Source organism: Lissotriton vulgaris, chromosome 1_1, assembly GCF_964263255.1.
Source record: "Lissotriton vulgaris chromosome 1_1, aLisVul1.2, whole genome shotgun sequence".
NCBI lineage: Eukaryota > Metazoa > Chordata > Amphibia > Caudata > Salamandridae > Lissotriton > Lissotriton vulgaris.
Genome location: NC_141685.1, coordinates 1,817,284,057 through 1,817,310,454, shown reverse-complemented (window position 1 = coordinate 1,817,310,454; position 26,398 = coordinate 1,817,284,057). Strand labels below are relative to the sequence as shown.

At 45.5% G+C, this 26,398-nt stretch overlaps 1 protein-coding gene across 1 annotated transcript in view; it reads left to right on the top strand.

Annotated features, from left to right (window-relative positions):
* The window catches only part of STAB2 (stabilin 2), an 880,852-nt gene that overhangs the window by 70,153 nt on the left and 784,301 nt on the right, over positions 1-26,398 (top strand). The window contains exons 4-5 of the mRNA XM_086919174.1: positions 8,489-8,574; positions 22,494-22,563. Of these exons, the coding sequence (XP_086775300.1) occupies positions 8,489-8,574; positions 22,494-22,563 (156 nt within the window). The remainder of the gene's footprint in view (positions 1-8,488; positions 8,575-22,493; positions 22,564-26,398) is intronic.

Here is a 26,398-nt window from a genome sequence, read left to right as displayed (position 1 = left end):
GCTTCCTAGAACACGTGTGTACAACTCTCACGAGTAGCTGTCCCTAAAGGAGATTCTGGCCCAATAGGCAGCGGACAGGGTGAAAATCGGCAGGGAGAGAAAAATAGAGGGATAGAAGTTTTGTTTGTCTCAGAATTCTTCCAAATAGGGAAATTCCCCCCAACTTATGCATCCATCCCGAGACAAACAAAACTTCTATCCCTCTCTTTTTCAATTTTCTTGCTTAACCATCCTGTGTGCCTCTGCTTGTTTGTGGATTAACTGTCTGGCTTTGGAGTGACAGGGCCTGGGGATGTGCATTCTCCCAAACAGCCACTGGGGAGGTTGAATTGTGTCCTTCCTTTCCTGAATGAGTCAGGACTGGGCTGAATAGACCTGGACTGCATTTAGAGTAGTGGGAGGAGATTTCCTTGCACCCGAATGGGCCTGGTCTGCCTTACAAAATGCTGTCTCCACCTCCTGTCGGGAAGATGGACCAGAGAGGACAGAACTGGTTTGATATAAGCACAGGGACTCTCTGCCACCAGAAACCTAAGAAAAATGAAGTATAAATATTGGGGCCCAGACCCTAGAACTTTAGAATACTTCTGGACTCAGGAGGAACCTCTGTCAAGGACAAGAGCTGGTAAAGCTGAAAGAGAAATACTGCTGTGTGCTGCCTGGGGGTTGGCCTGCAGTGGCTGCTTCTGCCAAGGAGAAGATAAAGATCTTGTTGTGTGCTGTGTATCCTGCTTGAAGAAGATCTTCAAGGGCTTGAAGTAGAGTTTACCTCCTATTCTGAAGTCTCAGGGGCACACTGACTTCACTACCAGCTCCTCTGAACATCCTTGCTGGGAGGTCTGACCTGCCAAGAGGTGCCTGTTGCTGTGTTCGGCCTCTGGAGGCTGTTCCTGCTGCTGGGAGCTGGAAAAGAGACGCAACCAAGAGAAGCGCGAGACATCTGCACCTCTTTCTAACGCATCGCCACTGAAGAAACGGATGCAGCACCTGCCCATGGCTGGAGAAATTACTGCACATTGAATCCTGTGCTCCTAAGTCCGAGATCACCACACCGATTCTGACGCAGGCCCTCCTGTGCGGCTGCAAGAACCAACGCAATCTGGGACCGGGGCTAGAGCAGTGGCATAACAAAACTTGAGGGGGCCTCCCTGGAGGGTACGTGGAGCCCCCTCTGGACTCAATTTGAAGTTCTCCGGGTGAAGTGCGGTGCTTAGGGGGCCCCTGGAGGTTGAGGGTCCTGCACCACAGAGGCTGCGGGGGCCTGTGTTATGCCCTTGGACTGGAGAGACCAAAGTATTGCTGTTGGAGCTGCATCGAGAACCAATCCCCACGCATCGCACCAAGGCGCCAAGTCTACAAGATAGCCGGGGCCACAGTAAGAAACCAATGCATCTCCTAATCCGCACAGTAAGAAACCGACGCAACTAACGCATCACCTCCCTGCACAGTAAGGAACCAAGGCATCACCTCCCCTGTGTGGAAGTAAGGAACCGAAGCATCACCTCCCTTAAAGTAAGGAACCGATGCATCACCTTTCCTGGGCGTAAGGAACCGGCTCGCGGCTGTTTTTGTTTATGATTTTGATGCTTTCAAGATACTTTGTGTTGAAAGTGTTACATCTATAGTTTGCTATGGACAGAACTGCTTTTACCTTCTAAGAATCACATTTTGTTCATTGTATTTTGGATGTTTGTTGTTTTGGTTTTGTTTGGTTCAGATAAAGATTACTTATTTTTATAAACTGGTGTGGTGTCCATTTGTAGTGTTTTCACTGTATTACTGTATTAATGCCCAAATGCTTTACACACTGCCTCTGAGATAAACCTGTGCCAAGCTACCAAAGGAGTGAGCAGAGGTTATTTTAGAAGTGCATCTCCCTTATCCTGACTAGGAAGAATGGTCCCTGCTTGAACAACAGTGCAAACCATTGCCAACTAGATACCTCCATTTCTAACAGTGGGTAAATAAGAATGAATGAGTTAGAATGAGTGTGAGGGAGTGTTACTGAGTGTGAGTGTTAGAGTGAAAGTGTGAGTTAAAATGAGTGAGTGTGACAGTGGGTGAGTTTTATTTTGTGTGGGAATGAGAGAACAAGTGAGAGTGAGTAAGTGCTTGGGGATATGAGGGAGTGAGAAAGCATGAATAAATGAGTGAAGAAATGAATGAGTAAGGGTGATTTGAGAAAGGAAGAGTGAGAGCAAGAGTGAGTAAGTATGAATGGGTCAGAGTAGGAATGAGTGATAGTGTAAATAAATGAGAACAAGTGAGTGCTAATGAGTGAATGAGAATGAGTGTGAGTAAAATGTATGAGAACGTGAGTATGTTCGTGGGTCTTCCATTGGCCGTGGCCTACTGAAGTAATTCTTAGCTTATAGAGGCACCTATGGCAAGTTACTGGCCCAAACATACTGGAGACAAATCTTACCATGGCAGACACCTCTGAGAAAATACTGACATTGACATACTGGGGACATTTTTGGTATAATCGGCATCCATTGTACAGCTCAGATACTAATATACAAGTACAGTTTTTAGTAAATAGGGAACCATTGGACAAATGCTTGCACTGACATCCCAGAAGAAATTCATGGCACTGAGGGGCACCTGTGGCAAAAAGTTGGTAGCACATTGAAGGAAATTCTCGCCATAATGGAAGACAACCATGGCTTAAGGGTGGAAGAGCAACAATGTCAAATTGCTAACTCTGACAAAATAAAGTCAATTTTAAAGATGGACAGCATTAATAGCAAAATTCTGGCCATGGCATATTGTATGTAATTTTTGGCCTATTTTGCGCCATGCATGCATATGAGGGGGCATCCATGGAAAAACGATGGACCTGGCTCAATGGGGGTAATTTTGGACAGATAGTGGCCCGATAGCACATTTAAAAGAAAATGAGGTCAAACGTGGAAAACACGAGGTTTTCTACCTTGGCACACCTGAAAAGGACTTGAATATTTAATGAATGCCCTTTAGAGCATATGTTTCAGGAAATTTGTGTCAACATTGTGCTTTAAAATGTACTATTTGACCCCTATTTTACAATGAAGCCTACCAAATGAATGATTTGCAAAAGACAGCTTTGGGACATTCAGCAAGCTTAAGTGAGAATGCATTTCACTTGCTGCTTTCCATTGGCTTTGTGGTTTTATTTGCTTTATCAGGTTGAGTTTATCCCTTCCATGGAGCATATCCTGTTTACAAGGGACCCATGTATTCTTCCACCAGTGCACCTTCCTGTAAACTGTCTTTAAACTGTCCTTTGAGTTTTGTTCTTATCTTGCCAAATTTGCAGTGCATTCAGAGGCAGAGGTAAAATGTGTGGCTCTGTCTTTTGAGGGAGGTTGGTGTTTACTTTTCTTTCGCTGAATCCAAAGTGAGAGAATTTATGTGAGAATAATGCTGGGTACAGGGGGGATGTGCTGGATCAAGGCTGTAAAGATGTTATGTTTTTCAAGCACACCCACATTTTAATATCTGTAAATTAACTGCAGATATTTCAAAATATATTTGAATTAGGGAAGCAAAATTGAAGCACATGTTTTTGGTAGTTCTAAAGTGCAGTGGAAACAAATATTTAAATACTATCAAAACAAATCAATACACTAGGCGATGACTTTTCCACACATTATCATGTGTGCACTGCATCATTTTATCAGTTAAACTTCATGTCTGTGCAAATCTAATGGTCATTTCAATGAAAATGTGTTCTCCGTAATGGTAGTATTCTACTACACCATGCATACTCCACTTTACACCACTCCACTTTACTGTGCGCCACTTCACAACACTGCACTGTACTCTGCACTACTCCACTGTACTCCACTGCACTGTACTCTGCACCACTCCACTCTATGCCACTACACTCTGTAGCTCTCTACCCTACATCACTCTACTCTATGCCAATGCAGTCTGCATCTCTGCAACAATTCACCCTACGCCACTTTATTAAGTCAGTGCACTCTACACCACTATACTCTACTCTGCAACACTCTACCCAACTGCACTATAAGCCACTCTACTCTACACCATTACACTCTGTCACTGCACTTCACGCCACTGTATTCTACTCAACGCCACTGCTCTCTATGCCACTCTACTCTGCACCACTCTACTCTGTACCACTCTACTCTGTGCCCTTACATTCTACTCCACCCCACTCTACAACACTCTACTTTGCAACACTACACTCTACACCACTGAACTCTATGCCACTCTACTCTGCACCACTGCTCTCTATGCCTTATGCCTCTCTACACCACTGCATTCTATCCTACGCCATTCCACTCTACCCTGCACCACTCCACTCTACACCACTTCACTTTACTGTGAAACATTGTTCTTTTGACCACTTCACTCTACGACTCTATGCCAACTTCACTCTATGCCACTACAATCTATGCTGCACCCCTCAACTCCACGCCACTGCAATCTACACTGAGCCACTCCACTATATGCCATTCTACTTTGCACCACTCTACACCATTGCACTCTTCGCCTCTCTACTCTAAACGACTAGACTTTACTACACAGTACTTTACTCTAATGCACTCTACAACACTTTACTCAAAACCAATTTACTTTCTGTACTGCACTTTACACCAATCTACACTGCACTCCACACCTCTCTACTTAGAAACACTCTACTGTACTCCACTACACTCTATAATACTCTACTTTGCACCACTGCCCTCCTTGCTACTGCACTCAAAGCCGCAACTCTTCACTCTGCACCTCTTTCCTCTAAGCCACTCTACTACCCTCTACACCATTACACTCTATGCCATTCTACTCTGCATCACTTCACTGCATGCCATCACACTCTACACCGCTGAACTCTGCTCCACTCTAACTGCCGCTCCACTCTAACTGCCACTGCACTCTGTGTCACTCCACTCTGCGCCACTACAATCTATGTTACTCCATAGCAACCATCCTCTGCACCACTGGACTCCACACAACTGCACAGTTTACCACTTTAATCAAAATGAATGCACTCTACTCCACAGCACTCTACACCAATCTACTCTGCACAACTGCACTCTACACCACTATAATCTACTCTACACCACTGCACTCTATGTCAGTCTACTCTACTCTTCCCCACTCTATGCTAATACATTCTAAGCTAATAAATTCTGCCCCACTCTACTCTGCATCCCTGCAGTACACGACACTCTGCTCTGTGCTACTCTACTCTGTGCCATTGCATTCTATGCTGATGCACTCTACACCAATTAACTCTACTCCACTCCACTCTACAACACTCTACTTTGCAACACTACACTCTACACGACTGAACTCTATGCAACTCTACTCTTCACCACTGCTCTCTATGTCATTTGCCATTCTACACCACTGCACTCAACCCTACACCATTCCACTCTACCCTGCAGCACTCCACTCTACACCACTTCACTCTACTTTGAAACAATATCATTCCACCACTTCGCTCTACGACTCTATGCCAACTTCACTCTATGCCACTACAATCTATGATGCACCCCTCAACTCTACGCCACTGCAATCTACACTGTGCCACTCCACTATATGCCATTCTACTTTGCACAACTCTACACCATTGCACTCTTCCCCTCTCTAGTCCAAACGACAATCCTTTACAACACTGTACTTTACTATAAAGCACTCTACAATGCACTTTATGTACTGCGCTTTACACCAATCTACTCTGCACCACTGCACTCCACACTGCTCTATTTAGCAACACTCTACTGTACTCCAATACACTCTATTTTTGCTACTCTAATTTGCACCACTGCCCTCTATGCTACGGCACTCAAAGCCGCAACCCTTCACTCTGCACCTCTTTCCTCCATGCCACTCTACTACACTCTACACCATTACACTCTACGCCACTCTACTATGCATCACTTCACTGCATGCCACCACACTCAACACCTCTGAACGCTGCTCCACTCTAACTGCCACTGCAGTCTGTGCCACTCCACTCTGCACCACTACAATCTATGTTACTCCATATCAACTATCCTCTGCATCACTGGACTCCACGCAAATGCACAGTTTACCACTTTAATCAAAATGAATGCACTCTACTCCACAGCACTCTAAACCAATCTACTCTGCACAACTGCACTCTACACCACTATACTCTACTCTACACCACTGCACTCTACGTCAATATAGTCTACTCTTCCCCACTATGCTCAATGCTAATACATTCTAATCCAATACATTCTGCACCACACTTCTCTACATCCCAGCACTACACAACACTCTACTCTGCAACACTGCACTCTGTCATTAAACTCTATGCCATCTACTCTGCACCACTGCATTTTACTCTGCACCATTCAACTTTAAGCCACTCTACTGCACTCTACACTAATGCACTCTTCACTACTACACTCTATACTACTGCACTATACGCCAATTCACTCTATAAAAATCTAACCTTCTCTGCATCACTACCCTCTATGCCACCACCCTCTACCCTGCACCACTCAACTCTGCAACACTCCATGCCACTTCACTTTACCGTAAAACAATCTATCCTACGCCACTGCACTCTATGCCACTCTACTCCACTCTGTGCTGCTCTACTCTGCACCACTCCACTCTGTGCCACTCCACTCCACTCTAAGCCACTCATTCTAAGCCACTCCACTCTAAGCCACTCCACTCTAAGCCACCCCACTCTAAGCCACACCACTCTAAGCCACACCACTCTAAGCCACACCACTCCTCACTACACCACTTCACACTATGCCACGCCACTCCACACTACTCCACTCCATACTATGCCACTGCAATGTATGCTGCGCCAATCACCTCCACCCCACTCTACATCACTGCACTTTACATCCCTGCACTCTAGGTCACTGCACTTACACCACTTTGCTCAAAACCAATGCACTCTAGGCCACTGCAATCTATGCCAGTCTACTCTTCACCACTGCACTCTAGGCCACTATACTCTAATCTGCAACACTCCATGCCACTGCACTCTATACCACTTTACTTTATGCTACTGTACGAAACTCCACTCTTGGACACTTATTCCACAATACTCAACTCTGACACTCTACACCATTAAAATATACCTCAGTCTGACACTTTACTATCCTCCACTTCTACACCCCTCAACTCTAGCCCTCTCCACTCTATGCTGCTCCACTCCACGCTGCTCTACTCTATGCTGCCCCACTCTATACCACCCCTCTCTATGCCACTCCACTCTATGCCGCTCCATTCTATGCCACTCCAATTCATGCTTCTCCACTCTACATCCCTCCACTCTACTCCCTTTCAATCCACTCTGTGTCACTCCATTATGACACTTTACTGTAGGCCACTTAACTCTAGGCTATTCCACTCCACTCTACTACACTCCACTCCATTCCATTCCATTCTAACACTTTAATCCACTCTATGCCACTCTACAATACTTTACGCCACTCTGCGCCCCTTTACTCTACGCCCCTCCACTCTATGCCCTTCCACTCTATGCCCCTCCACTCTATGCCTCTCCACTTTATGCCACTCTACTCTATGCCCCTCCACTCTACACCCCTCCAGCCTACACCCCTCCAGTCTATGCTCCTCCGCTCTACACCACTCCACTCTACAACACTCTACTCCATCATATACCACTTTAGGACACTCTACTCCACTACTCCAGTGTATGACGCTATACAAAACTCCCTCTATGCCACTCCAAATAACTATATCCCACTGTACTCTGGCACTCGTCCCCATTCTACGCTACTCCACTGTACAACACTCTATAACCTTCTCCTCCACTTTATGTCATTCCATTCTGCTATACTACACCACTCTATGATACTTAATGACAATCTACTCTGCTCCATGTCACCCTACTCTATGACACTCTAATCCACTCTGTGCAATTCCCTCTACGCCACTCCACTTTACTTCACTCCACTCAATGAAACTCCACTCCAGTCTACGCTACTCCACTTTATGACACTATGCTACTCAACTCTACAACACTGTGCCACTCCACTCTACTCCACTCTATACTGTTCTACTCTCCTTTATGCCAGTCACTGTTAGCCATGCTGAGCGGTGTTAACGCTGATGTATAACCAGGCTGAAACACATTGGCAAAGCCAATAGCTCTTGCATATGTGAGACTTGTTGGCTTTACCAATGCTTGTTCTTGAAATTATCTAGGGGCAGGGACCCAACTATTCTAGGAATGTCTCTAGAAGATGCCAGGCTCACTCGCTTTGTTTGTTTGCTAACATGATATCCCTGTGGTTAAGGTAATGTGACATCACTTCTTGGGAAGAGTTGGAGGATCATAAGTGATATAATGTCACTTCCTGTGAGATCATTACGGTCAATATGTGTGTAGAGCGACTTCTGCTATTTCCAGGGTTTTGCTGAATCAGCTGTGTGTAACTGCACCATCTTTTTCAATATAAATTGTATACATGCAGATAAAGTTGACATTTGTTTGTCACGTGCTTAAATTTGACAGCATGCCCAGGCGGAGCAGCAAGCCCTTGCAGCAACCGAGGATCCTGCTCTGATGGGGCAGAAGGCAATGGAACATGCACCTGTCAAGTATGTATTGTGATTAGCCAACTTAATTCATGTTTAGGTACAGTGAACTAATCTTTTGTGAACATAGTGCTTGATATTATATGAAGGTAAGATACTTTGAAGCTCTGCTTCCTTGTGAATGTCTGTCTGAAGCATTAACACACTAGCTATTCTTTTCTATGCCCTCCTAGTAATGCAAGAGCATCAGAAGCAGGTTCTGATCTTCCACTCCACTTACTAATAATTTATAGTTTGGTACAAGATTCGAGCCTACATGCCTGCCCTCCACTCCCAAATAAACAGGTCCATACAGAGGTAGTTTTGGGCATATGAGAAACCTCACGGAAACAACCCATACTATTTGACAGTGATCCTGTTTCTTTGAACTGTGGATCAGAAGCAAAACGAACAGAAGCCAAGCCAACGAACAACCCCTTCAAGGCATCCTGCTGCATCTTGAAAGATATCCCAGCCAGACCATTTCATTTCTACCATATGAAGGAGATGTCAGCCATGACCTCTTAAACTAAAAGCCCAGCCGAGGCTCTGGAAACCTTCAGCTGCGCCCCTTCTCACCCTGGATGGCCTTTGGCCCAAGATATCAGGTTGTGACTAGCAGCCACCACCACAAGCAGCTAGCAGCTACATCAGAGGCAGCAAAAGGAAATCTAAAACTCATGATGTCACTTCTCACCAACTAACCAACACTCACTGACATTTCCTCCAACATTCAACAAAGAAACGTTTATATATTTATATAAATATTGTACAAGCCTGAAATACATTCATCTAACATTAAAAGCATGATTACTCAATGGAAGAGAGTCAGCAAAACTTTTAAACTAAATAAAGATTGCCTAGCTTTCTAACTATCAAAATGTATGAGCTTTGTTGGGTGGGTGGAGATGTTGTGAAATGTAATGCTGAATCTAAATGAAGCGGACCTGCATCACACAGAAACCACTACATTGAAACATACCACTACTAAAGAATAGTAAGTGCTCCTCATATTTGTATGCCTTAATTTATAAGGTTCAGAAAAGGGGGTTTGCCCTGTTCCCATCATGCACTGGGACAGGAACAGACTAATTTGCATACTGCCAGGTTCTGAAACTGGGATGGTGCAGTGAGCTAAAAAACGGTGTTGGATCTAGCCCTGATCTCTTGACTGGGTGAGAGCGTTCTGCTTAATTCAGAGACTCTGTCCCTCACCAACCCTTGTTGTAAATATTTTTGTCCACCCAAAGCGTGGAAGGGTATTCTCAGATGTGAGACCCTTGCTCATTGCACCATCAGGATTCAAGCAAACCGGGCCGAAGACGGCTGTAATGCCAGAAACCGGTCCCCGGGAGCTTGTTTCCTTCCCAGTGTAAGAATTGGCTTTTGTAGTTTGGTTTGCCCTGTTCCCATCATGCACTGGGACAGGAACAGACTAATTTGCATACTGCCAGGTTCTGAAACTGGGATGGTGCAGTGAGCTAAAAACGGTGTTGGATCTAGCCCTGATCTCTTGACTGGGTGAGAGCTTTCTGCTTAATTCAGAGACTCTGTCCCTCACCACCCCTTGTTGTAAATATTTTTGTCCACCCTAAGCGTGGAAGGGTATTCTCAGATGTGAGACCCTTGCTCATTGCACCATCAGGATTCAAGCAAACCGGGCCGAAGACGGCTGTAATGCCAGAAACCGGTCCCCGGGAGCTTGTTTCCTTCCCAGTGTAAGAATTGGCTTTTGTAGTTTGGTTTGCCCTGTTCCCATCATGCACTGGGACAGGAACAGACTAATTTGCATACTGCCAGGTTCTGAAACTGGGATGGTGCAGTGAGCTAAAAAACGGTGTTGGATCTAGCCCTGATCTCTTGACTGGGTGAGAGCTTTCTGCTTAATTCAGAGACTCTGTCCCTCACCACCCCTTGTTGTAAATATTTTTGTCCACCCTAAGCGTGGAAGGGTATTCTCAGATGTGAGACCCTTGCTCATTGCACCATCAGGATTCAAGCAAACCGGGCCGAAGACGGCTGTAATGCCAGAAACCGGTCCCCGGGAGCTTGTTTCCTTCCCAGTGTAAGAATTGGCTTTTGTAGTTTGGTTTGCCCTGTTCCCATCATGCACTGGGACAGGAACAGACTAATTTGCATACTGCCAGGTTCTGAAACTGGGATGGTGCAGTGAGCTAAAAAACGGTGTTGGATCTAGCCCTGATCTCTTGACTGGGTGAGAGCTTTCTGCTTAATTCAGAGACTCTGTCCCTCACCACCCCTTGTTGTAAATATTTTTGTCCACCCTAAGCGTGGAAGGGTATTCTCAGATGTGAGACCCTTGCTCATTGCACCATCAGGATTCAAGCAAACCGGGCCGAAGACGGCTGTAATGCCAGAAACCGGTCCCCGGGAGCTTGTTTCCTTCCCAGTGTAAGAATTGGCTTTTGTAGTTTGGTTTGCCCTGTTTCCATCATGCACTGGGACAGGAACAGACTAATTTGCATACTGCCAGGTTCTGAAACTGGGATGGTGCAGTGAGCTAAAAAACGGTGTTGGATCTAGCCCTGATCTCTTGACTCGGTGAGAGCTTTCTGCTTAATTCAGAGACTCTGTCCCTCACCACCCCTTGTTGTAAATATTTTTGTCCACCCTAAGCGTGGAAGGGTATTCTCAGATGTGAGACCCTTGCTCATTGCACCATCAGGATTCAAGCAAACCGGGCCGAAGACGGCTGTAATGCCAGAAACCGGTCCCCGGGAGCTTGTTTCCTTCCCAGTGTAAGAATTGGCTTTTGTAGTTTGGTTTGCCCTGTTCCCATCATGCACTGGGACAGGAACAGACTAATTTGCATACTGCCAGGTTCTGAAACTGGGATGGTGCAGTGAGCTAAAAAACGGTGTTGGATCTAGCTCTGATCTCTTGACTGGGTGAGAGCTTTCTGCTTAATTCAGAGACTCTGTCCCTCACCACCCCTTGTTGTAAATATTTTTGTCCACCCTAAGCGTGGAAGGGTATTCTCAGATGTGAGACCCTTGCTCATTGCACCATCAGGATTCAAGCAAACCGGGCCGAAGACGGCTGTAATGCCAGAAACCGGTCCCCGGGAGCTTGTTTCCTTCCCAGTGTAAGAATTGGCTTTTGTAGTTTGGTTTGCCCTGTTCCCATCATGCACTGGGACAGGAACAGACTAATTTGCATACTGCTAGGTTCTGAAACTGGGATGGTGCAGTGAGCTAAAAAACGGTGTTGGATCTAGCCCTGATCTCTTGACTGGGTGAGAGCTTTCTGCTTAATTCAGAGACTCTGTCCCTCACCACCCCTTGTTGTAAATATTTTTGTCCACCCTAAGCGTGGAAGGGTATTCTCAGATGTGAGACCCTTGCTCATTGCACCATCAGGATTCAAGCAAACCGGGCCGAAGACGGCTGTAATGCCAGAAACCGGTCCCCGGGAGCTTGTTTCCTTCCCAGTGTAAGAATTGGCTTTTGTAGTTTGGTTTGCCCTGTTCCCATCATGCACTGGGACAGGAACAGACTAATTTGCATACTGCCAGGTTCTGAAACTGGGATGGTGCAGTGAGCTAAAAAACGGTGTTGGATCTAGCCCTGATCTCTTGACTGGGTGAGAGCTTTCTGCTTAATTCAGAGACTCTGTCCCTCACCACCCCTTGTTGTAAATATTTTAATTTATAAGGGACATTGTTTAGACTTACCAACACAGTTGGTTGTAAACCTAGCTAGCAGGAAAACACCATAGTTGAACTTCAAATTCACGGATCCTAAAAATGGTGGAATAATGTTCCTCAGTCTTAAAAATATTTTTATGGGGCATAAATGCTTGGGTTAAAGTGGGTTATGGTGGATTCTTTCTTCTCCATTAATGATTCCCATTATCTAACCTTCACTCTGGTTGCAGCATTCTGGCAAATGGAAAGCCATTTCTTTCCATTTGCCAATATTCTCCTAAACTTAGTTCCAGCAAGGATTTCTTGATGTAACTCAGCCAGGGGACCCTTGCCAACCTGACTGAGTGATAATGTTGTGGAGACCATTCCTAAATGGGCTTGTCAATGTTCAAAATGTGAATTCAATACAATATTGGGCCCAGTTTAGTGACCTCTACAATGGGGTTTTAAGCATGATCTTATCTTAAAGGTAAGAGATGGATATTGTGACCACGTTTTGTCCACGACCGTATAAATGTATTTTCTTTGATCCCTGTGATGTTGACATCAGAATGGTCCCAATGTTCTGCTCCTTAAGCGTGGGCTATAATTGCTTGGGCTTTGTTAACTTCTATTGCAGGGGAGAATGGATAAGCAGAAGTGTTGTTAGCAAATCTAAAAATTACTGAAGCCCTTTGTATTATAACAAGGGGCTTTTGGTAATTTGTGACCTCTATGAGTTAGTCTGTGAGCCTAGCCCCCAGATAATCAAATTAATTGACCCTCTCTAGGTGGTTCTCCCCAACCTCATAACTTCCCTGAAATTCTTCCTGCGAGTGAAGGTTAAGTACTTGAGGGCATATTATCAAGGAACAGCATTAAAATTAACACCACTTTAGCGGCAGGAAACTGCCCCCACAGCGGCGATAATGGGCTTGATAATATGCACTTGAGAATTCCAATAGAAGCCCATGTTCTGGTGTTAACATGGGCTTTTATTGGAATTCTGTACAGCATATTATCAAGCCCATTATCGCCGTTTTAGCTGCAGTTTCCTTCGGCGATAATTTTAATGCTGCTTATTGATAATATGCCCCTGAGTCTTCTGGGCGTTTACTTCAAACCTCATGCGTGCAGTAAAAGATGGTAAACCAAACGAGCAGGGTTTGGAGTCCCTTAAAGGATTTTGAGATAATAAGAGTATCATCAGTGAAGAATAAGGCTGGGTTCCTCCTCTCCCCAGCTAGTCTTGGGGCATCATTTTCACAAATAGAGAAAAAATGTATGCAACTATTGCCGAAAAGGTAGGGGCTAGTACACATCCCTGCTGAACACCTTTGTTAGCCCTGATTTTTTTGTTGTTATTAGAAATTGGGTTACTGGTTTACTGGGGTATGAGCCCTGTTCAAGCAGTAACCACAATCCTAGTCAGGGTAACGCACAAGCAACCCTAAATTAACCTATGCTCACCCTCTGGTAGCTTGGCACAGAGCCAAATTACAATTGGAAGCAATGTGTAAAGTGTTTGTGCCGATCTATAGAAGGCTTAGAGGAGGGGGTTGGACTTCATGCTCCTCAAGCTTAAAGGTAGAGAGGTTCTTCCGCCTTTGAAAGCGTGAAAAGAAGGATACGTCCTTCCAGACTGTCCATCATGCTTCATCATTGGGTCACCCCTAACTCCTAGAGGTAAGGGTGGTATAATCATCTTCCATGAAGCACTTCAAAGAAAAAGTCCAGGAGGCATGAATATTAAAATTCTCCAGCATTCTCATAGGACCATTAAATCCTAATACCTCCTTGATTTTCTTTTTAATATCATCGACCACTCCACTAATAAAGGGATACCTTGGAGAAAGCTGGAGGATTTTTAATCTTTCTGCCCCCTGATCATGCTCCATTTGCACACACCACTCATAAACACAACTTTAATTTTGACCACATTCACACAGGCAAACTGACCCCACACCATTCTGCCCAACACCAATCCTACCTGCCAGGTGCTTCCACTTTCAGTGTGGTTCTTTTATATACAAGTACATCTTTTGCAAACAAAATAAGTAATGAAAGTTGTGATTTAAAAGAACATATTTCTGGTAAATATGTCAGTATCCTTTTTTGGTATAATTAATACTTTGTGGCAGATCGGCACAGGCCCATGTTAGGTCCTCTCAAATGTGTCCAGTGGAAGAAGGTCTTTGCAGGTATAACATTGGATACTTGAACACGGGCTGCGCAGCGTGGCCTGTGCTCGGGGACTTTGGGAGGTACGAGAAGGAACAACCCAACGTGGGTGCCAGAGGGCAATCCCAAGTAACGTCGGAGCATATAGTGGCGAGAGCACTTTCCATTGTGGCCGCTGCTGAGCTCTGAGAGTGGCGATATGTCTAATTATCGGGTGCTACAATTATGCCAATATAAATCAGTAATTTGGGGATTAAAGGGTGTATTGACGGCTTCGGTCAGTCCCTAAGTACTTGTAATTGAGCGTGCTTTTGGAATAAGTGGGCCCCCTCCCCCCTGGCATCGGTCACTCCGGGGAATGGGGTCGAGCTGTTCACAGTCGACCTCTGATGCTCAGCCTCTGCAGGTGTGTCTCCAGCAGTGTTTTCGAGTGGATTGCCCCCCAGGCAAGTTGATTGCTCCGCAAGCACGGAAGAAGCATGAGCGACCCTGAGTAGGATGGGGGGGGGAGAGGGGGGGGGAGCCCTGGTGCAGATCATGGGCAGGGCAACCATTTTGCGACATCACAAAGTAAGTCTGGTGCACGGGCCCTCACTGGGACAGAGGGATCCGGAGAGCGGTGCAAGATGGCTGCACCAGTGAGAGGGAAGTCCAGGTCATCATGGTACTGCACCCTGGCGGACAAGAGGGGTGTAGGTGCTTTAGGTATGAACTCCCCTGGAGGGCTTGGAATTCCAATGGGCAGTGTTCGAGCATCGAAGGGTGTGGGGGTGTTGAGGCCTTTCCAGCACCACTTTTTCCAAAGAGTCATAGAAAAGCGGAAGCTGCAGAGTCCTGTGATGGTGCCTGTGACAGCCTACATGGGACAATGAGGCTTCGAGGGGAGCTCAGGAGGCCCCCCCGAGACCCTTCCATGGCAGGGGGTTCTTTGGAGGGATGCAGGTGCCCTGTTGGGAACTCACTCCCCAGGAAAGGAGTTCTTGAACAAGAACTTGGAATTTGAACAGAGTCTGTGGTAGCAGGAGAAGTTGGATGTGGCTATAAGTGATGCTGGGGGACCTGGATGGGCAGCAGGTAACAAATGAGGACAAATAATTCTATTCAGGTGGTGGAGCACAGGGCTGCTCTCAGGTGTTATTAAGGATCATGGAGCCGGCAGTGCTTAATGAGGGACTTGCCAGGGGTTTGGCAAGGGGCCACAGGATGCTTTGGCTATGGATGGGTACCTGCCTGGTGTGAATGACAGTGACAGCTGGGGGGACGGGGCCTCCTCTTTAGATGTAAGAGAAGCTGACACTGGCCTGAGGCAAGCTCACAACAAAGTGGCCAAGGTCCAGAAGATGAACAGGTGGAGGGTGAAACTCCTGACACTGAGGAAGATAGCCCAGGTAAGAGAGGTGCATGTCAGAGCAAGAGACACATGCAGGAATGGCGTGGACCAAACCAGCATTGGGAAGGCAGCAAGCAGACAAGAAGAGAAGACTGCTAGCACCCCTGAGGAGAGAGGCCATGAGGTAAGCAGGATGATGACTGGTTGAACCTATGGGGGTTGGAATTCGGCAGGTAGAAATAAGTGTGTCAGGGCTATTTGGGATCCAGGGCATTAGTTGGCATTTGGGGTTTTGAGAGGTTGCAGAAAGTAAGGTGGGAATCATGGAAGAGGTTTTTGGCACACAGCAGAATAGGGAATCGCATAACCAAGGCTTGGGTGCGTGTAGTGTTGGTGATGCAGTGCAGGGGTAGGACTCACAAGCACAGTTCAGTGCCAGACAGAATCTGGCGGTTGGTTCAGCAGGGGAGCAGGCCCTGCCATGATACTGGCAGGCTAGTAGGGGAATAGCACAAAAGGATGCATCCCAGTGGAGGATGTCACGGGGGCCGCCACTACAGCGAAGGGGAATTATGTGGTACTGTCCTATGTGAGCATAGATGACCCTTTGGGGGGGTCATTTGATGCAGATGAGCAAGGATAAGATTAGGGTAAATGACATTATGGTAAATGAGTTTATCCATTTGTTTACATTGCTGCATAGGGACATAGCAAGCAAAGAACGCTCAAATGCAGAGGAAGGAAAGGTAGCTAAGAGGCCGAAGGTGCCCACTAACATTGATACCTGTATGGTGGTGTTCATTGTATTTGCTAGCATCTCATGTGAAAAGACCCCAGAGCAGAGGGTGCCCTTATGGAGGCACATTGATGTCATTAGGACAGCTAGCATAAGTTTTGGTGTATTGACATGATTAAGATATGACAAGCAGTTCAGGGCATGGAAGAGAAGACCACCGGCAACATCATGGGTACATATAAACCTGGAGCTTTGGCTATAGTGCATAATCCCTACAAGACCTGCACAAGTGACACATACTTCAAATGGGCTGTTTACTCCTTTCCAGCCCTTTCCGAGTCGCTCCAACCAGAGCGGGTTGGGTGGGGAGGATGGGCAAGCAGTACCCTATAGGGTCCTGCTGGAATTTTAACAAGGGAGCCTGTTACAGGTACCCCTGTAAGTTTCGCTATGACTGTTCAGGTGTGGTGGCAGGCACAGCAAGGGGCCATCCCTCCCCTCGGTGGGGCAGGCACTGGGGATGGCAAAGGAGGGGCAGTAAAAGGCAGTGTAACTGGAATATACTCTGGAGGCAATGTTGCGGTAGTTGCAGAGATATCCTGATGGTGCAACAGCAGCTTTCTCATGGGAGGGTTTTAATTTTGGTTTCCAACAAGCGGCCAATCTGAAGTCCAGCAAAGTGATGGAGGAGCTAGTGCAAAGAAGCTGTGGAAAGAAGTGAGTGACTGTAGGATGGCAGGGCCATTTCCAATCTCTCCATTGAGGAACTCCATGATGCCCGTGCTAGGGTTGGTGCTAAAGAATACTTAAGGGACGTTCAGGTTGAAACATCATCTATCTAGCACTGAAGGTGGTTCTGTCAATGATTTCATCGACCAGGCGGTCAGTGTCCTATGCCAGTTTAAATACAGCCATTCAGTTAGTGTGAAATACGGGATAGGTGCAGAACTGAGCAAGTTGGATAATACATCGGATATTCATCCTCCTGCCAGTGCACCGAGATGATTTCCACACGTTTGGTATGCAGTTTCAGCACTCATACTTTGTTGACAGTTGGATGGGATGTTCAGTTGTGTGTGCTGTGTTCGAAAAATGTTGTGCCTTCCTGAAATGGGTGGTTCACACAAATAGCATCATCAGACCAGTTTCTTCCTTACTGAGATGATTTCTTCAAAGTAGGGAGAGCAGTGGTAATGGGAGAGTGTGTGAGTTTGAAGAAGACATTGAGAGGACTAAATTGAAGTGGCACTGGCAGTTGAAAAAACCGAGGGACCAGCAATTACTCTGATATTTTTGGGGATTAGTGAACTGCGACTGGCGCAAAAAGTGGTGGTTGCATTTTGTATGTAGGGTGGTGGCCCAGGTGTGTTTTTTTGCAGAAGCTTTGCCTTTATGAAGCATTGGGCTGTGTAGCCACATCACTGCATTTATTTGCAGATGAGTTAAAGTTAAAGGGCACAGTATTGTCTTTTTGGATTTTTTCCTGTTGCTGTAGGAAGGGCATCTGTGGGCATGAGTTGAGGAACCGGAAGGTGATGTTTGTGTCTGACAATGCAGCAGTGGTGCAGGTGGTGGACAGGATGACTGCTTCTGATGCTTGGATGTTGAAGATTCTAAGAGAATTGGGCATGCTATGCTTGGAAAAGGATATCTTATTTCAAGCTAAGCACACTGTGGACAGCTACTCTTAGAGAAGGGGTGTTCAGCTTCCATATGGCCATTGGGGTCATTATCAACATTAAGTTAGCATGAGCTCTGCTGCCATGATACTGCTTTTGCCCACGTTACTGCATGACTTTATTTTGCACGACTTTGTTTCTGCCTTTCACATGAGAACTGTCTGCTTTCTGCATTTTCCGCCTGTTCCTGGAATTTAGTCCGAACACACAGTGCAAGGTCGATAAACAATGCCCCTTTTTATTCTGTTCTAGCCATTCCCTAGCACTTAGACAAAACATGCTACACAGCTGTGGCTGCTGGAAACTTGTGCTTTGATATTATGGGATTGTATGTTGGTTTAACGAACACTTGGAGAAGGACCTTTCCAGGGAATAGAGCTATGCTGTTCCCATGATGTAAAACTACCAGCTATACACTAAGGTATGGGGTCTGCTGACAATGCCCATAGATCTTCCTTTATAAAACAAAACTTCTTCTTTCCAAGGAGAGGGTGGTTAAGCCTTATAGTCCACCATCTATATATGATAACATCCCCTTTCATAGTCTATGGACTTGCTACAATGCTAACTGTTTTAGGTTTAAGCGTTTTGCTGCTGGTAGTGGCTTGTATACTGCAATGTAGAGCACTATAGTTAAAAAAAATTGAACTATAACAGTGACTCAGTCTATTCCTATTGTAGAAAAGTACAAGTGAGTGAGGGAAAGGGTACGTCTTGCTACCGCAATTCCCGAGAGAGTTGGGAGTGTTGTGTTCTGGGTTGTCTTATCATTTGTAGCTTCCTGATTATGTAGGAGAACGAATGAGACACTATTGCTAGTTGGTTGTGGGGTTTTGCGTACTGAGATGGTAGGAAGGCTTAGCACCTACACACCGAGGTCCTGTTTTCCTACACAAAGTTCTGTGTATGTGTAGAATCCCCGCAACACAGCTGTAGTGCTTTCACGTGAAACTAGACAGAACCCTAAGTCATAATGCAAATGCAGAAAAGGCCATCTGGTGGGTACACCTCAAAGGTCCACCGAAATTGGAGAATAATTGTTAATGAAGAGATAGCTCCTGCAGTTTATATATTAGTTCCTGGAACAAATTCTCCAAATTCCAATATCAATGCATAAGTAGTTCATTATTTTATTGATGCTCATTTTTATTCCCCCTACTCATGTGATTATTAATAGGATTTAGAAGAATGTTTATTGAGATATATGCCTTGAGAAATACCTTGGCAGGATAGCCTGATGGAGGAAACACGTTTTGGCTGTTCATTCCCTACGCTATTTTGATTACGTGTTCTCAAAACCAATAAAATGATGAACCGCTTTTGCATTGATATTGGAATTTGGAGAATTTATCCCAAGAACTAATTTATAAACTGCATAAGATGTCTCTTCATTGATAAGTAAGCACATTGTGGGTGTGGATATTGGAGTGGCTGGTGTATGTTTCTAGTTCACAGTGGGAGAGGTTCTATGGTTTGGCCCACAATATGGCAAAGAAGAGCCTTTGCGTTCCAGAAGACTTGATTGACAACTGAGCTGTGAAAGCATATATACTAAGGGGGAAATTCACTGGCCAATTTCACAAGGAAGATATACCAAAAAGGCTGGAGAGAGTTCATAGCATCAGGTGCCCAATGGCATGTGTTGACAATGTGGGGTTAAGGTTGAGATGTAAGAAGATGCTGATATTTATTTTGGTTAAAATAGGGAAGGGTTTATCTGCGTATACCATAGGGGGCAAGCTGGTAGTATTTGCATTATATGATGCGATGGAATTATGACCCTAGTGGAGGAGAGCTGGGCTGGAGGGTATTGAATGGCTGGTCATGACAGCATGGCAAGGTGCCCCAGGTAAGGCATCCAATTTCAATCGGGGTCCTGAAGCCAATAGTAGAGCAGGCGAGAGTTGCATGCGCTTCCACCTGGGAGGTGCAGCTCTTCAGAGAACTATTTAGTTTGATGTTCTTAGGCGCCTCTAGGGTTTTAGAGTTGGTGGGTGGGGAGGTAGTTTGTAGTTGTCATTGGGGACATTGTGTGACATACAAATGCTTTTACATTCTGTTTTAGGAGGTCTAAGATGAACCAGAAGGTTGAGAGGCTCCTAGTATGCTTACACATGGGTTTGACCATTGGTTGCAGGGCTTTTTGGAGTTAAGGGGATGTGGTGAGAGCCTAATTTTCTTGCAAGAGAACAGCTTGGCAGTAAGCTTCGGGCAAGGGTTTAGAATGTGCTTCTGGGCTTCGTGCTTGCTGGCACTGGACCTTGGCACTCACTTGTTTTGAATAGAAGAAGTCATGGAGGGCTTTCTGCTGGGGATGAGGAAGACAGTCTGAAGGGCTTTGGTAGATGGCAGAGCAGTTTATTGTGGAGGTGTGTTCAGCAAGAATGAACAAACAGGTTTTTTACTTAATTGGAAGGTATTGTTTGTGTGGGTGTCACCTGTGGAATATATGAATCTACAGGCACTCCTTGGTGTAGTGGGCTGGTTTGCAGGCCAAGAGGCAGTTTGGTGGCAACTAGCTGGGTCTGGAAAAAGATCGTGCCAAGGTGCATTGGTTTGGCCTTAGTGTGATATGTTGGAGGCAACTGATGCGGGCCTTCTGGAAGCACAAGGCAAAGGGGGGCAAACCCGAGTTTACAGTCATTCATCTAGGGAATAATGCTGTGAAATCTAATGAGTTGGATTTTCTGAAGTCCATGAAGCTGGACTTGGAAATGCTGAAGGTCAGCTGGATTTCCACAGCTATTTTCTGGATTAGGCCTTAGAGTTTGCAGAGGGGCACACAGCAGCTGACTGAGATAAAAAGAGCCAAGAAGGAGCTAAATAGAGAGATTACTGGTTTCTGCAAGGGTGTGAGTGATAGCGTATCAGAGCATTCTTTTTGAGTCCCCACATTTGTTTAGGCAGGGCAATAACTTGTATTCAGAAGGGGTGATGAGGTCACAAGAAGTGTGGATGAAAGACCATAAGAAGTTCTGGTTTGGGGAGATAGAATGACAACTCGGTGGAGGGTTTTTCTGAAGGCGGAGTAAGGCAACCTGTCCAGCTGATTGAGGGAATGATGCAGGGTTGTATTAATGAGCAAACTACAATGGGGTCAAGATTTGGGGAAAGGACCTGCTCCAAGAGTGGGCAAGTTCGACTAGATGGTTAATGTGGGTTCTGGGCGAGGACCACAAGGACTCATGACATTTCAAAGGTTGGGTGCAGTTCAGAACTGTTTGGGGGTGGAAAGCTGGGGGTACAAGTTACTTACGGAAGGCAGGTTGGCTTAGAACCTTTCGTTAGCCCAATTGACAGGGTAGCTGTAGTGGCACAGCCAAAGGGCAGGCACTCTGCTTGCCAGTTGTGAATGAATCAGAATTTTGCACTCAAAGCAGGTGTAGGTGTGTTATAGTTTTCTCTCAATCAGGGAACGAGTGCAGGCAGTACACTTTACGCTTGAGAAGGTTGTGAGGAAGAGGAGGGAACAATTCAATGATGTGGCGTCCTATAGAGCTGATGACATAGCGCCAACCACACTTTCCTTTGTACCCACTGTTGAACTGAAGCCCACCCTCGTGCATTTTGGTGGGGGTTCAGAGTTGTGTTTTGTTGGATGGTTTTGTTGTTGGTGTGTATTGTTGAAGCTGAAGGGTGAGCGGAGGAAGGGAAACCGTTTTGCGGATAGGGGAAAAGATGGGAGGGTGTAAGAATGAGTAATAAGTTATCGAGCCAAGATCTGGGAAAAGGACAAGGGCCTGGTCCAAGAGCAGGTATGTCCCTATGTGAATGACCTGGCTCTTGTATGAGCACACTTTTGTGCTGTAAAGTAATTGATTACGTGAATTACACACTGTTTCACTCGCCTCCTTATCCTCACTTCATTCACCATACCCTCACCCTTCCTCCCTGGGGCAATGACTTTAAAGCATCAACTAATGTGATGAACTATTGGTTGTACACTGTGATTAAACAACACTGCACATCAAGAATAATATGTTCTGTTGAATTTTTGTGTAACTCATTATAACCGTGTGGTTCTTTTATACAATCGTATACTGGGGCAGCTATGAGAAAAGCATGCTGAAGGCTCAATTTCCTTATTTATCTGAACCCTGCAGAGCACAGATGTCGGCTTGACAAACAACCAAGTTGTTTTGAGTTGTGTGTTTACACTCTGAAGCTGCAAACCAAATGACCTCATTTATTCGTCCTGACACCATACCTACTGTTTGAGAATCCTTTTATTCACACAGCTCCACACTCTATAACTCTATCCCACTACCCCTATGCATAAAGGGTCTGAAATCTTCATGGTAAACCATAATATGCGTTTTTGGTTGTGTGTCTGTAATATTTAAGTCTTATGTCAACATTTACCTCCTGCAGGAAGGATTTGGCGGTACCGCGTGTGAAATGTGCTCTGAGGACAATTTATATGGAGAAAACTGCCGTTCAGGTAGGTTTCACTTGTTTTCCTTTTTGTGTTTAAACATGTGTACATTTATTAGCACCAGTGCTTAATTTGAGTAGGTGGTTTCCAGTACTTGGCACCAGCACTTACTTGTCAACACCGGCTCTTATGTCCACTGCCACGTGATGGCCTTGTCTGTCGAATTTAAAGAAGAGCAGAATAACAATGTATTATTACTATAATATATACTAAAAAAGCCTAATAGCTGCCTCCCAAGCCATCCTTAAAGCTGTATCTTTCAGGAACACTTGATGAAGCAGTTCCTCTTTCACACGTTGATCCCTTTTTCAGTCGATCTCACATACTTACACTCACAAACATTTTAGTTTCTCTCACCCCATCAACACATCGCACACTCATTTGTCTTTCTCATACAGGTGTAATGTAATACTGAGGATCTACATTGTAACGCATTTTCGCCAGAATAGAAAAAGTTTCTGTTGGCCGTGCTTTGATCTTTATTTATATAGCACAGAATTGAGTACCCCTTTTTTTGTTTGCACGTTGCTGCCCTGTTGCCTCTTCTCATCTCACCTTCTCCACTGAATCATTGGGCTCAGGCGATCCTATTGGCTCGCAGGCTCATCTGACGGAGTTCCTCTTCCAGAATGTGTATCCTTCCTGCTGTTATCTAACCTCTGAGTCTGTCCTTACAGGGCGGCGAGTTGGATGTCCAGATAAATATTGGAGGCATTAAGGCCTTCTTACACAGGTCAAACACAAGGAGATGATGGACAAGGTGATGAAACCTTTCAGACACTCAACCCCAGTCACAGATCTGGGTTGAATCCATCATCGTTTTTAGGCTCACTTCGCCACCTTAGTTCAAACCAGCTATATGCAAATCAGTCTTGATCCTGTGCCTCATGGGAATAGTCCAGCCCGAACTGCCAAACCAGGTCTTCCCTGTACCGGAAGCAAGCATCATGGGACCGGTTTCGGGGTAACACCCTTCATCAGCCAGGCTAGCTTGAATCCAGTGGCAAAGTGAGCAAAGGACCCACGGCTGGGCATACCCATCTAACTTAGGGCAAACAAAGCAAACACAAGGAGTTGATGGACAGAGCGTTGAAACTTTTCAAGCACTCACCCCCAGTCACAGATCTGGGTTGAATCCATTTTCATTCTTTAGCTCACTTCGCTGGGGGTCTGTCTGAAAAGTTTCAGTGCTCCGTCCATCATCTCCTTGTGTTTGCTTTGTTCGCCTTAAGTTAGCAGGGTATGCGCAGAGTGGCTGGAGAGCGGGTTACCCCAAAACCGGTCCTAGGATGCTTGTTTCTGGTTCAGTGAAGTACTGGCTTGGTAGTCCATGCTGGCTGTTCCCATGAGGCGCAGGGTCAAGACTGATTTGCATATGGCTGGGTCTGAACCATGGTGGCGAAGTGAGCTAAAGAACGATGATGGATTCAATCCAGATCTGTGACTGGAGGTGAGTGTCTGAAAAATTTTAACGCTCCGTCCATCATCTCCTTGTGTTTGCTTTGTGTGCCCTAAGTTGGCAGGGTATGCCCAGACATGGGACCCTTACTCACTTTGCCACTGAATTCAAGCTAGCCTGGCTGAAAAGGGGTGTTAACCCGCAACCGGTCCCATGATGCTTGTTTCCGGTTAAGCGAAGACCTGGCTTGGCATTTCAGGATGGACTGTTCCCATGAGGCACAGGGTCAAGTCTGATTTGCATTTGGCTGGGTCTGAACTGAAGTGGCGAAGAGAGCTAAAGAACGATGATGGATTCAACCCAGATCTTTGACTGGGGTGAGTGTCTGAAAAGTTTCAGCGTTTCATCCATCATCTCCTTGTGTTTGCTTTGTTCGCCCTAAATTGGCAGGGTTTGCCCAGAAGTGGGTCCCTTGCTCACGTTGCAACTGGATTAAGCTACCCTGGCTGAAGAGGGTTGTTACCCCAAAACCGTTCCCAGGATACTTGTTTCCGGTTCAGTGAAGACCTGGCTTGGCAGTTCGGGCTGGACTGTTCCCATGAGGCACAGGGTCAAGACTGATTTTCATATGGCTGGGTCTGAAGTGAGGTGGCGAAGTGGGCTAAAGAACGATGATGGATTCAACCCAGATCTGCGATCGGGGATGAGTGTCTAAAAAGGTTCAGCGCTCCGTCCATCATCTCCTTGCATTTGCTTCTCACACATGTGCCTTCCTTGTCTGGGATTGCTAGGGCCTGAATAAGGCTAAGTCCCTGAACACATCCTCTGGTCTTCTCTCTCATTGACCTTTCCTTCAACCAAACTCTTGCCCATCCTTTGCTTGTTGTGTAACCTAAATTAATTTCTCTCAGAGTCTCAGGTCAAGCCCTCTCTATTGGTTCCTTCACGTCACATATAGTTGTGCTATAATCACTCTCAGGAGTCCCTAGAGACACAGATAACTGTGGTCTCTTGTTCTTTGGGTTGCTCCCTGCTCCTCCTGGGTATAATTCATGTTCCTGTGGATTGTTCAATTGACACTCCTAAGTGGACTCGTCACACCATATAGCATGTTCAGGGTAGCGATCTTCCCCAGGTTATTGCAGTCACTGTCTCCAGTCGTGGAATTTTGAGCAACTGCCACATACATTCAGGGTGTTGCAGTCCTGTTTTACTTCAATTGAACTAATTAAACAAGGACACCTGAAAACATTAAATTGTAGGTGAAAGGTTCAGCACTGGAAACCGTGTCCGCAATAACCTAGGGTTAGGTTATTACCCCAAGTATGTTGTGTAATGTCAGTCCCTCTGGATTGTTCCCTTCCACTCTCAGGGGACTCCTCACACCTTATAGCATGGATGGTTATATAATTCCGATTCTTATGGGTTGCTCCGTTGACACTCCTCTAATGATGTCTCAGAGCACATACTGTAGCTGGTTGTAAATAAGGATATGTGAAATTCACGTATTTTTACCTTTGAGTACTTAGGCAAATTTGTATGTAATTATACACAATGCAAATCCGTCATTTAGCACGATAATTTAGCACGAAATGTCCCCGCGCACCCATTTTGGATACATTTTTTCAAAAAAAAGATTGGAAAAAACATCAATGCCTAGAACCCCAATCACTTGCATTCTGATTGTTCACGTTATTCCTGTGCAAGAATTTTGCCACAAACTGCATAAATACACAAGGGTATATAGTGGTGTCATTTCTTGAATTGTTCATAATAAGCATAATGTGGAATTCCTAAAATCATGTGAATTACTTCGCGTAATAAAAACTTCCTCCAGGCCTAACTTTATACTGCCTTTTTCCAGTGGTGTCTCCTCTGACACTTCTGTTAGGATTCCTTGGACCACATATCATGGTTGTTTGATTCAACCGATGAAAACAAAAAGTGACGGATCTTACACTTGAATTTCTCTCGGCAATTACATATTATTTTACCCGTTGTGCCAATACGGAATCACACTCATGCTCCAGTAGGAACAGCCCAACCCAAAATGCCTTGTCAGGTCCCCTCTTAATTGGAAAAGAAACAATGTAAGACAGGTTTTGGAATATTTGGGCATTATGAGTGAGGTGCAGACAGTTTTATTATTATGGCACATTGAAAATAGGATCCAAGGTTAGGCAACCCAAAGCACTTAGGGAATTGCACTTAGGAATACTTGAATTAATCTCAGACAGGTGAACACTAGGGGCCATATTACACAAGTGCCTTTGGGGCGCAACAGGTATTTGCCCCCTCTTTATGTGAGCCTGTTGCACTTTGGTATCACAGAAGGGGCTACAGATGCTTGTGCCGCTCCTTTTGTAATACAGATAGAGCTGGCACACATACAACACCGGTGCAATAATTAGAGGGTGTTCCCTCATTTGTATGGGGGCATAG